The 16122-nt window shown below is 64.4% G+C and overlaps 2 protein-coding genes across 2 annotated transcripts; both read left to right on the plus strand.

Annotated features, from left to right (window-relative positions):
• The first annotated feature begins 1136 nt into the window (after positions 1–1136).
• Positions 1137–3193, plus strand: Syt8 (synaptotagmin 8). Its single transcript, XM_026413639.2, has 8 exons — positions 1137–1230; positions 1320–1483; positions 1886–1984; positions 2072–2230; positions 2296–2463; positions 2546–2651; positions 2734–2867; positions 2960–3193. Exons 1-8 carry the CDS (start codon positions 1137–1139, stop codon positions 3191–3193), a joined length of 1158 nt encoding a protein of 385 aa, XP_026269424.2.
• A 2849-nt stretch (positions 3194–6042) lies between these two features.
• Tnni2 (troponin I2, fast skeletal type) lies at positions 6043–7132 on the plus strand. The gene is made up of 5 exons (XM_026413653.2): positions 6043–6152; positions 6233–6361; positions 6465–6554; positions 6647–6823; positions 6914–7132. The coding sequence occupies exons 2-5, from the start codon at positions 6239–6241 to the stop codon at positions 7007–7009; spliced, it is 486 nt and encodes a 161-aa protein (XP_026269438.2). The 5' UTR covers positions 6043–6152; positions 6233–6238; the 3' UTR covers positions 7010–7132.
• Positions 7133–16122: the final 8990 nt, after the last annotated feature.

The raw sequence follows: 16122 nt of genomic DNA on the forward strand, positions 1-16122 counted from the left end.
CTCCTCAGCCCATTGGCCGAGAGACACTTTTGCTATGGGGGGGTCACCCCTGGGATCATGGTGTGTAGGTAGGGGACAGGTTCAGACGTGAAAGGGTCCAACGACTGGTTAGTTCTGGGACGCTGGCCCCTGAGGTCTGTGGGCTCCTGTGCGCGGGTTGGAATCAGGCTTCAAGGACTGGAATCCAGACTCTGGCTGGCTGCTGCCCCTGGGATGGGGAAGAGCTGAGCTAGAGAGGACTCTCCCCAGGGTCAGAGAGGAACCCCAGCCCCCAGCTGGGGACCCTGTCCTCCACTCGTGGGGGCGAGACCACCCTGGCCAGGTGTGCTTCCTCCCCAGCCCCAGGCAGGTGGGGTGCAGTCCCAGGACGGCAGTGCCCCACCCTCCATCCCACCCGCCTGCCCAGGGGTTGGGGCAGGCAGGTAGGCGAGTCTGGGCAGGGCTGCGTCAGAGTGGAGGAATGTTCTGGCGCTCCCAGCTACGCCCTGCCCCTGCCTGCCCCCACCTCGCCCTCATCCCCAGGCACTGCTGGCCTGGCGCCCGCCTGACAAATGCACCTTAAGCCCAGGCCTGCTCCAACGAGCCCCTGCCAGTGCAGCCCTGCTCCGAGGACCCCCAGCTCACTCCCATGACTCCCACAGAGTTCTAGGTCCACGGTCCCGAGCAGCCCCTGGTCCTGGGGCCATTGTGATCAGGTCCACCTGTGAACAAGCAAACCCGAGTGGACCCCAGCTGAGGAGGCGGGTGAAACTCCCACCCCATGAAATGAGACCCCAGCAAGAGCTCAGAACCCGGAAAGGGGCAGGGAGGGGGCTTCTTGGAAGGGGGAACTTCCTGCAATGGGGGAGAGGCATCTCGTGGGCCAAGGCCAGCTTGGGCAGGGCCTATTGGCTGGGGCTGGGGAGGGGGCCGTCAGGCCAGGCCTGAGGCGGCCGGCTCAGGCTTTGGCCAAGGCCCAGTGCTCCCCTCCCTTTGGCTTGCTGCACCCAGAATCCTGCCCCTGGCCACCCCAGCCTCCTCCTTGACCAGGCAGCCCCAGCTCTGCCACTGCCTGGCAAATGGGGCGACAGGCCGGAGCCGAGTGGCCACTTCTCCCAGGTGACCTGGCCGCCATGACCATCTCGCAGGGCAGGAGGATGGGGCGCCCACCTGGTCCCTCCAGCCCCCTGGCCCCAGCTGGCACCACAGCTATGCCAGGGCTCGTTCCGGACCTCATCGCTGGGATCCCCTGTGAGTGGTGAACCCCCAGGCAGGGCATGGGATGGCCTGGCTGTGCTGGTCCAAGTTGTCCACAGAGGCATCTCAGTCCCTGCCCCTAGGGCCCCGCTGGGCACTCATCCTTGTGGCCCTGGCTGCCAGTGCCCTGATCGTGTCCTGTCTGCTGTGTGCCTTCTGTTGCTGCCGTCGCCGCCACAAGAAACAGCCCCGAGACAAGGAGGCCGTGGGCCTGGGCAGTGCCCGCAGCAGCACCACCACCCACCTGGTAGGAGCAGGCACCTGTGCCTCCTGGTGCCCACCTCCATGCTGGCTCAGCCCAGAGAGGGCAAGGCCAAATTCCTGGGAGCTCAGGGAAGCACAGGGAGTTAGGGGTGAGCCCCCAGGGACAGTCTGACCCACGCAGAAGCCGGGCAGAGAGGGCCTTCCCGCAAGGCAAGTGGGTGAAAAAGGTGAGGGGAGCGTTGGAAAGCTGGGGCAGATGTTGGCCCACAGGTCACAGGAACCTTGTGGGGGCGGAGCTGAGCTCGGGAGGTGAGCCCATCTGGCAGCCTGGTCTGGAGGTGGGAGGCTTGACCCACATCAGGGAGGAGCCACATTTGGGGAGTGCAGTTCTCTGATGGGGGCATGATCCCCATCACACCAGTGTCCCTGGTCCCTGCCCACCCAGGTGCAGCCAGATGTGGATAGACTGCAAGGCGACCCGGAGGACCCTCGACAGTGGGGTCGCCTGCAGCTCTCCCTGGAGTACGACCTGGGGAGTGAGGAGGTGAGGCCCTGGGCAGGCCTGGAGGCTGTGAGGGAGCAGTGGGGTGCTGGGGAGAGCCTCGGCTGAGCCCACACTGCTGCCTCCCAGGTAAAGGTGGGCCTGAAGCAGGCAGCCGACCTGAGGGCGGGGGGCACGGCAGACCCCTATGCCCGCGTTGGCGTCTCCACTCAGCCCGGGCACGGGCACGAAACGAAGGTGCACCGAGGGACGCTCTGCCCTGTGTTTGAAGAAACCTGCTGCTTCCACGTGAGTCTGGACGGCAGGCGGTGGGCCTGGGCCGGGTGGCAGGCTTGACTCACAGCCCTCTGCAGGTCCCGCAGGCAGAGCTGCCTCGGACCACCCTGCACGTGCGGCTGCTGGACTTCAAGCCCTTCTTGGAGCACCGGCCCCTGGGGGAGCTCCACTTGCCGCTGGGAGCCGTGGACCCGCAGCATGTGCTGGAACGCTGGTACCAGCTGGGCCCGCCGGGTCCCCAGGAGGTGAGGCCCAGGGTGGCAGCAGTGCAGGCAGACTCCCCCAGGCCAGGCCGATCCCCCAGCGGAAGCCTCTGGGTGTCCACAGCCCGAGCAGACCGGGGAGCTGTGCTTCTCGCTGCGGTACGTCCCCAGCTCCGGCCGCCTGACAGTGGTGGTGCTGGAGGCCCGAGGCCTGAGTCCAGGACTGGCAGGTGAGGGCCACACTTGCCCACTCGGGAGAGGACTAGGGGCCTTGTGCTCGACCCAGTCCTGGGCCCCTTCTCGTCTTCCCAGAGCCCTACGTGAAGGTCCAGCTCATGGTGAACCAGAGGAAGTGGAAGAAGAGAAAGACCTCTGCCAGGAGGGGCACGGCCAGCCCCTACTTCAACGAGGCCTTCACCTTCCTGGTGCCCTTCAGCCAGATCCAGGTGGGCTGTGGGGAGGCCGAGGCAGGGTGGGAAGGCCTTGCGCAGGGCTGACTGACCAGGCCTTCCTCTCCCCGTGCTGCCCGTCTGAGCAGAGTGTGGACCTGGTGCTGGCTGTCTGGGCTCACGGTCTGCGGTTCCGAGCTGAGCCTGTGGGCAAGGTACTGCTCGGCTCCCGGGCCTCCGGCCAGCCTCTGCAGCACTGGGCAGATATGCTGGCCCATGCCCGGCGGCCCATTGCTCAGTGGCACCGTTTGAGGCCTGCCAGGGAAGTGGACAGCATCCTGGCCCTGCGGCCCCGACTGCACCTACCACTGCCCGGCTCCTGACAGCACCCTGAGCTTCAGTCTCCAGCCCACTCCCAGGAACCCCCTGTAATAAACACCCTCTTTCCACCACCTGTGTTCTCGGGGGCCCTGGGGGGACAGGGATGCAGCGGGGGACTCTGTCCTCAGCCGTGGACCTCCCGAGGGTGGAGCAGGCTCTCCTTCCAGATTCCCGAGGCCCTGATCCCTGGGCAGGGGAAGGGTCCTGCGAGAGGCTCGGGTCCAAGCAGGATGCGGTGGGGACCTCACGTCGGGTGGGCTGGCAATAGCATGGGTGGGGGCTGGAGCTGTCCTGCGGGGACTCAGTGTGGAAACTGGGGACGGTGATGACGGGGTCAGCGGAGTGAGGGGATGGGGCACCATCAGGGACAAGCAGTTACGGCCTCCCCTGTGCGGGCAGCAGGGGGCAGTAGACACCTTTGGAAGCTGCTCGGGGGCCCTGGGGGAGCAGCCCTGGCCCAGGATGCACCTCCTAATCCCCACACATCTGGAGGGCTTCAGCGCTCCAAGCCTCCTGCCTCTCATGTCTCTCTGATCCCCGTGGGCTGGGGAGCCTTTGGGGCTGGGCCCAGCGCCCACCACTCAGAGAGGGGCCTTGGCAGGGTTGGGCCCCAGGGGCGGGTGGGGAGAGGCCTGGCCGGGTGAGAAGGGCAACGCGGGCCTGCCCAGGCGGCTGAGGGGCCCCGAGCCCCCACAGGTCAGAGAGAGGTTCCCAGGGCGTCGCTGTGCTGTCCTGGGTGGAGGACGTGTTCTGAGTTGTCTCTCAGAGGCGCCAGCAGGCAGGCAGGGCGCGGGGGCAGGCCGGGGCAGCTCAGCGGCTCAGCCCGGCCCCACCCTTGTCCAGCAACCCTGCAGGAGGAAGGTTCATGCCCAGGGAGAGTAGCACCCCAGTCCTGGTCACTGTTCAGGGCCCAGGGCTGAGGTTGGGGGCCCGGTCTCCCCCAGAAGGGAGGCACCTGGCCAGGTCTGCCTGAACAGCCGGCCCTGGGCTGAAGTGGGGAACAGTCAGCGGGCGGTAGGACCCGAGTGGGGGGCCCCTCAGCAGGCAGCCAGGCAGTCCTGTGGAAGCAGAGCTTGGGGAGTCCAGGAGGGGGTCCGATGTGGACCCAGGCAGACTGGTGCCGTGGGCCCAGCTCGCTGCCGAGGAGGCTCCCTGATGTGGGAGCTGCGGCTTCTCCAGGAGCCACACTCAGAGCCACCCACGCTGTCCTCAGCTCCTTGCTCCTTGTAAGAACCAGGGAGGTATCTCGAACTCGTCACTGAGCCCTAAATAGAGCAGCCCCACCGCACCCTCCCCAAGACTTCTTGGACAGGATGGCAGCACGAGGCCAGCAGCAAGTGCCTGGGCTGGGCCGGGCCAGGCGGCCTGGGCAGGTGGGGAGGCCTCTCTGCTCTCTGTGCCCCCATTGGTCTAAGGAAGTCTCCATGCCCTTTCTGAGCAGGGGCCCAGCCTGGGGGAGGCCATTTATACCCCTCCCCCGGGCCCACCAGCCGACTCTCCACGGCCGGCCTGACCTCGCTCCCAGCCCTGCTGCCCCGATTCTAGGTGAGGCCAGCCTTGCCCACTGAGGCCAGAGGACAAGGCACTACCCAAGTTTGCAGAGGACTTCCCGGGGCAGGGTCTGGGGCTGGGGGTGGTGGGGCAGCTGTCAGCAGCCCTCCCTGGGGAGTTCCGAAGCAGGCGGTGAGAAGCAGACGTTTGGGGAGGTAGCCAGGATGGGGCAGGGGTCTTGGAGAGGCCCCCGATGACCAGACCTCATCGGGGGACACTGGCATGAGCTTACAGGTCAAGAGCCCAGGACCTGAGACCCCAGCCGCATTGGGGCGACTCCTGCATGCACTTGGGTTCAAAGCCAAAGGAGCAGAGTTAAAAATAACAGCACCATGTGGGCAGCCACCTGTGCTGGCCCGTCCCACCCCTCCCTCGGGACAGCTGCAGCTCTCCTCAGGCCCTGCCTGGACATCTGGGAGCCCCGTCTCCTGGCTTCTCACCCTGGGGAGCTACTCCAGGGCCTGGCCCTCTGAGGAGGCTGGATTGGGGCTGGCAGGCGGAAGGGGCCAGCGAGCGAGAGGCTGCTGCCCTCACCACCTGCCTGGCCAGCCTCGTGTGGCCTGGGCCTGACGCCTCGGCCCTGTCTCTCCCCACAGGCTCCGAGCTCAAGACCTCAGGATGGGGGAGTAAGTGGCACCAGGGCAGGACCCCTGCTGCCCCCCGCCCCCCGCCCTCACATGTCCCCAGCAGCGGCCCCTGCCCAGCCTGGCCCCCAGGAGCCCCTGTGCCCCTCTCCTGCCCACACCCTGCCAGCAGGGCCCTAACCTCTCTCTTTTCTCCCCCTCCCCCTTCCTTTCTCCTGGGACAGTGAGGAGGTGAGTACCCCCTGGGGGGCCTGAAACCTGGAGGGAACAACCCTCCCACTCAGAACAGGTCAGAGGGCAGACCTTGAAGGCCCTGAGGCCCGCAGGAAAGGCCCCGCCCAGGGAGGCACTGAAGAAAGAGAGGAAGTGGCTGCCTGCTGCCCTGGGGCAGGGGAAGTGGGCTGGGCCTGGACACCCAGAATCACTTCTTCTTTCTAATTTCTGTACCCCACACACCTTCCCAGCCTCCCGGGCTTCTGTGCCCTCCCCCCCCCCCCAGGCCACACGTTCCTCCTAGCAGAGTGCTACAGCCACAGGCCCAGAGTCCTCGGGAAGGCCCTGGGCTGCGTGGGGGGACAGGGCCTGGGCTCTGGGAGCTGGCCCCAGGTGGGAGGGAATGGGCCCTGGGGCAGAGACCCTGGGGCAGGGCCAGCCCTGGGGGACGCGGCCCCCCCCTCAGAAGCACCAGGCTCAGCCCCATCTGCAGGAGCCATGCCTGGGCCACTCCTGGGGTGGGGGGACTCCAGCCATGGCCTGACTCTGCCCCCTGGGACCCGCTTTGCAGAAGCGCAACAGGGCCATCACGGCCCGGAGACAGCACCTGAAGGTTGGTACTGGCTGCAGGGGGGCCGCCAGGGTGTGCCGTCTCTGCAGCCCCTCACGGCCTGCCCCCACCCCACCCTGCAGAGCGTGATGCTCCAGATCGCGGCCACGGAGCAGGAGAAGGAGAAGGCCCGCCGGGAGACGGAGAAGCAGAACTACCTCTCGGAGCACTGCCCACCACTGCACCTCCCCGGCTCCATGGCCGAAGTGCAGGTCCTGGGCCTCCCGCACCCTGAGCGGGCGTGCGGGGTGGGGAGGGGCGGCCGGGGCCCCGGGTGTGGGGAGGGTGCCCACCTGCTGCCTGCCCCCACCCCAGGAGCTGTGCAAGCAGCTGCACGCCAAGATCGATGCGGCTGAGGAGGAGAAGTACGACATGGAGGTGAAGGTGCAGAAGAGCAGCAAGGAGGTGAGGCCAGCCGGCCACGGGGCGCGGGGCAGGGGGCTCGGGGCAGCGGGCGCGGGGCAGCGGGCGCCTACCCACTGGCTCCCTCCCTGCAGCTGGAGGACATGAACCAGAAGCTGTTCGACCTGAGGGGCAAGTTCAAGAGGCCCCCGCTGCGCAGGGTGCGCATGTCCGCCGACGCCATGCTGAAGGCGCTGCTGGGCTCCAAGCACAAGGTGTGCATGGACCTGAGGGCTAACCTGAAGCAGGTCAAGAAGGAGGACACGGAGAAGGTAAGCCCGGGAGGCCCTGACGGAGGGGACGATGAGGAGGGACGACGCGGGGCTGGTGGGTGGGGGCCTGAGGCCTCTCTGTGCCCCCAGGAGCGGGACCTGCGCGACGTGGGTGACTGGAGGAAGAACATCGAGGAGAAGTCTGGCATGGAGGGCCGGAAGAAGATGTTCGAGACGGAATCCTAGGCCGCCTCCCACCAACCCACCCCCACCCGAGTGCCCAGCTGGGGAGGCGCCCGACGCCCAGCCCAGCCCCAGGGGCAGCTGGCCTTGGCCTCGTGCCCATGGTCAATAAAGGACGGAAACCCATGCCTGGTCTGGTCTGGTTCTTCCCCACCTGCTCTGGGCCGTAGCACCCGCTGGCAGGGCGCTCAGGTTGCAGCGGATTTGGGCTTGGGGAAAAGGGGGAGCCAGGAGAGCCCCACGGGGAATCTATCCCAGGCTGCTGGGCATGGTTGGCACCAGCCCCAGGATTCCCCAGGCCACTCTGGACACATCCACCATCGTGGAGCCCTGGGGCCCGGCCATGTCTGAGCGGGAGTTCCCAAGGTGAGCTCACCGCTCCTCGGCACTGCCATCCAGAGCCCTGGTGGGATTCAGAGAAACCGACTCCGAGGGACACAGGGCCAGGCAGGGCCACAGCAGGCAGGCCCCTCCCCAGGCTGCCCTCCCATTTAAGACCAGAAGCCGGGAGCCACTTTGGGTCCCTGTCTGCTGTCCCTGTGTTTCCACCAGCATCACTCTGGGGTGGTGTCCATGCCCGGGACCTCCCTGTAGGCTGTGCCTGCCCCCTGACTGGGCACTGGGGCCTGAGTCCTCACCATCTCTGCGCAGGGCTAGACTGGAGGACGTAGGACCTTGGTGCTTGGCTACAAAGTTGAGCTGTGGGCCAGGCCTTCCCAGCCTCTCCCACAGAGGCACACAGGCCCTCCCACAGTGCTTCATGCCCACCAGGCCAGGGCTGGGTCCTTGATCTTGTGCTAGGACTGACAGCAGGACCCACCTGGCCACCCCTGGGCCCAGAGGGCACTTGCCCCTGTTTTCTGTTCCGCCCAGGCCCTGGCTGCAGAACAAGGTCCCCAACAGTCCCTAACAAGAGTTGGTACAGCAGGGCTGGGTGTCAGCCTCCCTGTGCCATGGGCCCCAAAGTCCCCCAGCACAGATCTCCAGTGGGAGCCCAGGGAAGCTGCCCGCCAAGTGCCTGCCCTAGCCCTGCAGAGGTCCTGGGCTGGGTCTGTCGTCCCTGGAGGTAGGAAGGGCAGCTGCAGGTCAGCCTGATGCCCAAGACAGCTTCACTGTGAAGAGCTCCCTCCTGCCTGCCCAGCCCTAGGGTGCCCACTGTACGCCTGTCCAGGACCCCTGAGGCCTTCCCAGCCTGGGGATACTGCAGCTGGAGCCCCAACCTCATCACCTGCCCCCATCCTGGGCCTTCTGCCCAGCGTCTAGGCCCCCCCCTCCAGCTCCTGTAGGGGAAAGACAGGCCTCTGGGGAAAGCTCTTGTTCAGGGCAGGACACTGAGGGCTAGTGGGTGCAGCTGCAGGGACAGGCATTGGCACTGTGACCAGGGCATGTGCAGAACTCAGGCACCTCAGGGCCTGTGAGTGGGGCCCGTGCCAGCCTGGGTGTGGGTACCCTGCATGGCGAGGTGTCGGAGGGAGGCTGAGCCTGAGGAACCCAGGTGTTCTAGACTCAGGTCCAGCTGGCCTTGGCCTTGTCCCAGTGGTCATCACCCACAGGGCACAGGAGGGCACAGTGGTGGCTACCAGGAGCAGACTGCAGCCAGAGCTTGGCCACAGATGTCACAGAGCCACGGAGGCCATCCCACCAGGGAGAGAGCAGAGGGGCCTCGGAGGCGGGATGCTGGGACCCCGCTCCCCACAGGCAGGACTCGCCTCTCCGGTTTAGGCAGACTCTGAGGGAAATCTCTTTTCGTTTTAAGGCAAAGGAAGATTTTCGGCAGCCATGATCGGGGTAGGCGGGGTAAGCAGGGAGCAGAACGGGCAGACCCTGAGCCGATGGAGTTGGGCTAGAGGTGGATGTATGGACGCCTGTTAAACCTTCCATGAAGGAATAAGGGAAGCCAATGAGACCTGTGTGGCCAGACCAGACCAGCAGATGTCAAAACGGACACTGCTTTGAGCCCACACACCCCCAGGCCAGGTGCGCCCTGAGGCCCACAGGGTGACTCTGGGTGTCCCCACAGGAAGAGAATATGTCCCCAGAGAGCAGGGGCCAAACAGGGCAATTCCTGCAAAGCTCCTAGCCCAGCACATGGCCTGTGGGGGTCCTTGCCTGGTTTGCATTCTAGAAAGCTCTCAGCAGGTGGAGAACAGACAGAGAGGAGGAGGACGGGAGGGGGAATGGCATCCAAACCTGCGCTGTCACCCCGGGAAGCAGGTGGATGGAGACACTGGAGCAGTTGGGTCCCCAGAACCTGGTGGCTGTGGGAGACGTGGAGCCAGGTAGGTGCCATGCTCCAGGGTTCCAGAGGAGCAGGAGCAGCATGGGCCTGAGAGCTCGGGGCCTGCGGGAGCTCCGGGCAGACACCGCTGCGGGGGTGGCCGGGGCGCAGACCAGGTGTCCTGGAGACAATGGGCACGACTTGGCAGATGTGCTGGGCGAGGGCAGGAGGAAGCAGGGAGATGAGGGGAAGGGGCACACCTACTGGGTGGGGTGCTGGAGCCTGGAGGCCAGGGAGGAGGGCAGGCCACAGATGTCACAGCTGACCTGTGCCTGGCCACATGCCGAGGGAAGTGGACAAGGCACATAAAACCATGCTTTCCACATCGTGGCTCCCCGAGACCCAGGGAAGGAGGGCTTAGTGAGCAAGGCCAGGCCATCAGGAGTGCGTGTGTGGACGCGTGTGGGTCTGCACACTCAGGTTTCTCCTGCTGGACACGCAGGGGCACAAGGGCGGGTCTCCAAGACCGTCCCCTACCAAAGGCACAGGCTCCCCGGAGACACAGCTGTCCCAGGGGCTGGGTAGGAGATGCACAGAAGAGTCTGAGTTCCTTTGCACCAGGAATTCCATAAATGGTCCAAACAAAATAAAATACAGCAGAGTGTCCCGGGACAGGGCCGGGGTGAGGTCAAGTGGCGCTTCAGTGTTCCCCTGCTGGTGTTGCTGAGTGCGGGGGTCTTCGCACTCAGACTGTGAAATCTTAGAGGAGGTTAGGAGCGGTCAGGCACAGAGAGCTGCAGAGAGGCAGAGAGGACCACAGAGGGGACACGGGGCGGGTGTGGGTGCTGGCACATGGCTCCTTCGTACCTTTCTCATTCCTGAACCTTTCCTGTAAACTTGAGATTATTACTAAGTCAAACTTCTCCAAATCTTAGATTATAGAATTCTTAAGCAATAACAGAAAAAAAAAATAAAGCAAAAGCCAACAGAAGTCAGTGGATGGGACTTCAGAGGCCAAGATGTGACAGGAAGGTGCCACCGACCAGGGAAGCGGGGCCCAGGTGAGGCTACGCCACGCTGCTCTGGAGGACCCAGGCCTCTGCCCCACTCTGGGGAGCTCCCGTGGGTTCAGAGGAGGCCAAACTGCTCAGGGGACCTCGTGGTCATCCGGGGTGGTTGCCACCTCCCGGGACAGCAGGAGCAGAGGCCACACACTGGACAGAGCGAGGGCAACAGGGTATTTGGGGCACAGCTAGGATCAACGGCAGCAAGGCCTGAGGGAGCCAGGAGTGGGTCTTCAGGCTGAGCACCCCCAGACGCCCACCTGCAGTGGCACCTCAGCCACTGGATGCCAGGACCCAGGACCAGGCTCTCCCTCCTCCTCCAGCCCAGCCTCACTCCAGTGACCTGCCGCCTCTGTGTGGTCTGGTCCCCCGTCAACAGCTCCCCCTGGGCCCTGGCTGGCGTGGGGAGCAGCCCTCTTCCTGCCTCCGCTTTCTGCCGTGCCCGGGGCTTTAGGGCGCCCACTCCGCACAGATGGCACAGCCTCAGGTGGAGAAGGGAGGCCTGGCTCACAGGACAGACACAGACCCCCAGTGCCCACTGCCCTCGCCTGCTTGGCCCCTTCTGGGGCCGCCCCGCCTGCCTCCACGGGGTCCCCTCCCACCCAGGCCCCCAGCCCTGCGGTCTCGCCGCGTCTCCCAAGTCTCCTCAGCGGTTGGGTTCTGTCTCCCACTGGGGTTGGGGACCTGGAGCTATTCCCTGTGTCTCTGATGCCAGGGGAGGGGCTGGCACACACCCCAACACCCTGTAACCTCCCTTCCTGCAGACAAGTCCCCAGACCCGGGGTGGGGCCGGGGGTCTGCCATCCACAGTCTCCAGGGACAGTCCCCAGCTGGCAGGGCTGGGCGTGGCTGTGCCGGGCAGCCCCTGGGTGTCCTGGCTGCGTCCAGCAAGGCCCTCGGCTCTGGACAACCGTCTTCAGCCACACGGCCTCTCCTCTCCTCGTCCCTGTCACCCGCTTCCTGATCACTCCTGTCATCGCCAACGTCCCTTCTCTGACTCCAAGCCTTCCTGGCCCGAGGCTGCATCCTGCCCATCCTGGGAGACTGCACCCTGGGACCCCCACCCCACATCTCCCCTCCAGGTTGGCCTCGGAGGCCCTCCTGCGCCCCACTCCCTCCCAGCTCTCCTGCCCAGGCCCCTTCCTGCCCAGGACGGGTGTCTGGCACTACCCCAGGTGCTGGGGTCAGAGGAGCCAGAACGGGGCAGACCAGGGGCAGCCCAGGCCCCACTGCCTGGCCCTTCTCTCTGTCCCCACCAACCCAGCCCCAAGCAGCGGCCTCAGGGCAGAGCCCAAGGAGCAGGGACCCCCTCCACCGGGGCATGTCCTGGGGACCTGTCCAGTGGCTACAGCTCAGGTGCTGCGTGCAGCAGAGCCCATCTCCCTGCCTGTCACTGGACTGGGCCTCTCTCTCCACTGCACCAAGCTGTGGAGAAAGCAAAGCCGGACTCCCCTTCCCCCAGGGCCCTCGACGCCTGCCACCGCCCAGGGCACCTTCCAGGATGAGCACCGTCCGATACCACTGTTTCCTCTTTGCTCAGCTACCGCCCCTCGGAGAGCCTCTCCCACTGTCCACCAAGTGGTCCTCACCTGTCCCTAAATCCACTGGCCACCCTCTGCGCTTGTCCTACTGACCTTTCAGCCTGTCCACTGAGTCCTGCCTCTCTTGGCCCCACCCCTCCTCAGGGTCTCCTCACTGGGCTGGGCGGTTCCTGCCTGTTTTCTGGGGGCAGAGCTGCGCCAGCAGTCAGCAGGATGTGCCCACCCCCAGCCCTGCTGGCCACACTAGATCCGTCCATCCCCACAGGCCCCAGGGAAGTGATTCTGCAGGACAGAGCCTTCCTGGAGGCCCCTCCACCCTCTGGTGGCCCAAGCTTCCCTCCCTACACCTTAAGGCCACGGAGGCAGAGGCCACGAGGCTGGCCACACACACGCAGACTCCGTGTCCTCCAGGGAGCACACCTTCCACAGGGAAGCTCCCCGGGGACTGTGCAGGCCTGGGGACCTCCCCGCCTTCCCCAGGGTCTCTCCCGGGCCCCGCCAGCTGAACACAGAGGACCCGCCGACTCAGGTCCCTGGAGGGCGGAGCCTGGGGTCCTAGGGTGACTGTGGCGGAGCCCCCCCAGGGAGAAGCTGGCCTCCGAGGTGCGGGACTGCTTGTGACGGCAGCTCACCTTTCTTCCCTGACTGGCCTGACTCTGGGCTTCAGCAGCAGACAGCCACCACTGTCCCTGTCCTGGGGCTGGAGTGCGGGTCCAGGTGCCACAGTGTCTCCTCCCCATGTCCTCACTCAGTCCTCGGGTCGGTCCTGATGGACCACCTGGTGATGCGTCCCAGCCTGGTCACCTCTGAGGCACGGGGTGAGGGCTTCGTCCTGGGCCTGTTCGGGGGTGCAGGCCCGCCCTCCAGCCCCCCAGCCCACTCTTCCCAACTCTGCACCACATCCCACCTCAGAGTCCCTCTCCGGGCCTGAGCCTCTCCACGTCCCTCTGCTGCTCCGTCCTGCGGACACTTCTGTGAGTGGCCAGGTGGCTCTGGCTGTGTGCCGTGTGGCTTCCTGGCTCCCAGGTGTGGCGCTGCCACCACACCCAGGCCCTCTCGCTCCCCCAGGACCAGCCACGCCACAGATACCCGAGAGCCTGCCCAGTGAGGCCAGAGCCCCCTGGCCCAGGCCAGAGCCCTGGCCCCCACTGGTGCCCTGCGGCTCAGGATGCGGTCACGGTCCTGCCACCCTCCCGTTGTTACCGTTGTTGACCGGTGACGAGTCCTTGCTTCCCCGATGTTGAAGAATAACACCAGAAAAGCACACGCCGAGGCCAGGTCAGAGTAGAGATTAGAAGTTTATTAAAGGACAGCAGAAAAGACTTCTGAAGAAGGGGAAGAAGGGGACCCAAGAGGTGGAATCCGTGGAAGTGCGGTTGTCTCCCCTTTTTATAGGTTTGGTGATGGCCTGTAGGTGGGAGGGCCCGAGGGGTGGGACACAGGTGGGCCGAAAGGGCAGGAAGGACTTTTGGGATGGGCTTATCACTTCTCTGGGATGGGCCATCTCCAAATCTGTTGGGGGCTGTTCATTAACACTTCTTTGAGGTGGACTTTGGCCTAGGGCCTTTTCGGGACTTCATTAACATTCCATGAGTTGTCCTGCTTTCCCTGAGTCATTCCCAGCATGGCCTCCATTTTAGATTTCACTCCATATTAGACCGGATTTACCTAACTACACTGACTACCTAACTTTAAATCTGGCTTCACCATTGGGTGGTGTCCACGCCTGGATCCCGTCCCCATGTCCTGGGCTCTCCTCCTGCATCACCCACCCACTCTGACCATCTTGCCACACCTGCCCCTCGGCATGTCCCATGGAGAGGGCCCATGTCCACTCCTGCCAACAGAAGGCCAAGGCTGGGGTTAACAAAAGACAGCGAGGCCTTTCCCCCAGTTCTGAGAACTGAAGTCCAGGGCCGAGGTCTGGCAGATCTGGGGTTTGGTGAGGGCTCTCTGCTGCCAAGAGGGCAGCTGGTCTCTGCAGCCCCAAGTGGCAGAGGGCAGAGGGCAGGGGACGCGTGGCCCTGGCCGGTTCCCTGCTGCCTCTGGACGGCTGGAATCCCGGAGGAGCAGGGCCTCCACGTGCCCCTCAGAGGGCCTATGGCTGCTTCCCTGCTCCCCCGCCTGACCCTGGGGACCCAACACTTAGGCCACAGCACCTCACCTGCCACCCCTCTGCCCACCTCGAGTGCCCACCTGTCCCCCGGCCAGGACCTGGAAGTCTCATTGCCCCATCCCTTCGCCCACTGGGAGGGGCGGTTCCCTGTCCTCAGTGCCTCTTGGAGCCCCCCTACCCCCCACTTGGCCCCACACCCCTGCCCACCCGCCACTCCCCAGTCCACCCGCTGGTCCAGGTGGAGTGGCGACAGGGCGGCGGCCAGGTCCTCGCTGGGAGGGAGGAGAGGAGCCTGGTCTGCAGGTGGCTCTGGCTCTGAGAGTGGACAGTGGGAGGCCTGCACCTGGACACTGGAGAAGAGGGCGGGTCCCGGAGGCAGGTGGGATCCACAGCCAAGGGCCTGAATCTGCAATGGCTGGACTGAGAGCCCAGGGAGGGCAGGGCCTTGGGGGCAGGAGCCCGCCTGCTCCAGGATTCAAGGAGTGGTTGGGTGGGGTGACACTTGACACTGAGCTCTGGCTGCCGCTTCCTCTGAGAAGCAGGAGGTGGCAAGTGTGGTCTGCTGAGAGTGACGAGGGTCCAGGGGCCTGTGGCTGGGGTGGCTGCACATGGCCCCAAGCATCGTCATGGCAGACCAGTCCTGAAGTGGGCAGGGGTGTGGGGCCAGGTGTGGAGGACAGGGAGGGCAGTCCCAGCCCCCTGGACAAGCAAAGGGGCTTCCAAAGTTGCTGCAGCGCCACAGACGGGGTGGGACCGGGTGAAGGCTGGAGCTGCAGGTGTGGGCCAGCCCGTGCCCCCCAGCTGCGAGGGCTGATCCGCTCCTCGCTTCGCTGCGACCCTCGGTTCCTTGTTCTGGGAAACACCGCCAACCTCCAGTTCCATCGTCCCTGTGTGTGTCTGAGACCGGATTGCCCCATCACAAGGACACCAGTCATGCCCCAGCAGGGCCTTCCCTGGTGACCTCACCTTCTCTGACACATCTGCAACCACCCTATTTCCAAATATGGTCACCTCGAGGTCCTGGGTCGGGACTTCAGCAGACAGGACAGGAGGGGGCAGGCTCCACCCCAGGCCTGGGAGGAAGTATCTCCTTCAAGGGTAAAAACTGCCATCTCAGATGGGGTTAAAAAGTAGGTCCAGTGGGGCACAGTGACACATGGCTGAGGCAGGATGATGGCCAGTTCAAAGCCAGCCTCCTTTAGCAAGGCTCTAAGTAACTTAGCAAGACCCTAAGCAACTTTGTGAGACTCTGTCCCATAATATTGAAGCCAGATTTACAGATAGGTAGTTAGTGTAGTTAGGTAAACAGGGTCTAATATGGAGTAAGATAAAGAAAATGGAGGCCATTATGGAGAATAGAGTCCAGGAAAGCAGAGCAGCGCTTGGGGACATTGAAATGTCAATGTCCCCAAGGCCAAGCCCCTCCATTGGAACTGTTGATGAAGCAGCTCCCAGCAAACAGGGAGGGGCTAATCCAAAAGCCCCAGGCCCTTCCCGCCCAGATTCCTGCTCCAGCCCACTGTCCCCCACCTGTTGGGCCTTCCCACCTGCATTCCATCACCGAGAGATAACGGGGAAACCAGGGGCAGGAGGGTGGGAGAGCTGAAAGAAGACCTTGGCTATAAAAGAGGGAGACCTCCCCTTCCACGGATTCCCCCTTTGGGGTCCCCTCCTTCCTCCGGGGAGAAGTCCTTTCTGCTGACCTTTAATAAAGCTTCCACTGTCCACTCTCCACGGGCCTCGGCCTGCTTCTCTGGTGTTATACGTCAGCATTGGGGAAGCGAGGGCTCCTCACCGGTCCACAGCGGGAACCATAAGGAAGACCTGGGGATGTCGTTCAGTGGTGAAGCACCCCTGGGTTTAACCTCCTGAACCAAAAGAAACAAAAAAGTGGGTTGGACTGGGCAATCACAGTGGGCCTCCAGGTCCTAAGGGTCTGCATCCATTTTCTGTTGCTGTGACAAAATGCCTCAGATTGGGTGATTCATGAAGCACTGAGGTTTGTTGAGCTCAGGGAGGGAGGTCCAAGAACATGGTGCTGAATGTTGGTGAAGAGGTGGTGCTCCTTCATGGCATGCAGAGACCATCACAGGTGAGACACCAGCCTAGGAGAGACGGCTGAGCTATAGGACAAAACCTCCTTCAAGATGTCCCTGTAATCCCCTGACATGCTGTCC

This window comes from Urocitellus parryii, chromosome 4 (assembly GCF_045843805.1).
Source record: "Urocitellus parryii isolate mUroPar1 chromosome 4, mUroPar1.hap1, whole genome shotgun sequence".
Classification (NCBI taxonomy): Eukaryota; Metazoa; Chordata; class Mammalia; order Rodentia; family Sciuridae; genus Urocitellus; species Urocitellus parryii.